The sequence below is a fragment of the Lipotes vexillifer genome, unplaced genomic scaffold (genome assembly GCF_000442215.2).
Source record: "Lipotes vexillifer unplaced genomic scaffold, Lipotes_vexillifer_v1.1 scaffold12, whole genome shotgun sequence".
NCBI classification, from domain to species: Eukaryota; Metazoa; Chordata; class Mammalia; order Artiodactyla; family Lipotidae; genus Lipotes; species Lipotes vexillifer.
The window spans coordinates 2,890,000-2,890,722 of NW_006796716.1; the positions used below are offsets into that span (position 1 = coordinate 2,890,000).

A 723-nucleotide genomic window follows, 5' to 3' on the forward strand; every position below is an offset into this window, starting at 1 on the left:
GGGCAATGCCAGCCCCCGTGCCCATCCTGGATTCCCCCTCCCTGACAGCCCACCCCCACCCCCACCGCTCCGTCCCTCTTGTGTTTTGCATGCCGAGAACCTTGCATGAGCTGCACTGTTGAGGCCAGAAGGTGGACACTCAGGAGAGGCAGAGGCAGGGCAGGCGCGGGGAACCGTGTGTGCGATGCTCCGGGACTGGCAGCCCCCGGCCTGGGCCCGGTGAAAGCCCCCTCTCCTTCTCTCCCCCCACCCCGCCCGCCCGCTCTCTCCCCCTCGGCCTCTCGCTCCTTCTCTGGATCTGTCCTCTCTCTCTGTCTCTCCTTTCCTGTCTCCGCTCTGTCTCTCTGCTTCTCTAACCTCTCCCCGTCTCTTTCCTCTCGGCTCTGCCTCTGCCTCTGCCCCTCTGCATTCTCCGTCTCCTCTGTCTCTCCGTCTCTGCCTGCTTCTGTCGCCCTCTCCGTCCCCTCTCCACCCCCTACGTGCCCTCTCTGCCTCTCTCCCCGTCAGAAGCCCAGCTCGCCCTCGCCCAGGGCCCGCGACCAGGCGGAGGCCGGCGCAGCCACGCCGCCCGCGCGGGGGAAGGAGAGCCCGAGCCCGCGCTCGGCGCCGTCGTCGCAGGGCAGAGGAGGCCGCGCGGCCGGCGGGGCGGCCAGGCGGCGGCGGCGGCGGCGGCGGCGGAGGCGGCGGCGGAGGCGGCGGCGCTCGCGGTCCTCGGCGTCGGCG

General features: G+C 71.6%; 1 protein-coding gene across 1 annotated transcript in view; it reads left to right on the forward strand.

Moving 5' to 3' along the window:
* Nucleotides 1-723, forward strand: part of SRRM3 (serine/arginine repetitive matrix 3) — a 33,803-nt gene that overhangs the window by 29,970 nt on the left and 3,110 nt on the right. The window contains exon 11 of the mRNA XM_007468890.1: nucleotides 508-675. Within this exon, the coding sequence (XP_007468952.1) occupies nucleotides 508-675 (168 nt within the window). The remainder of the gene's footprint in view (nucleotides 1-507; nucleotides 676-723) is intronic.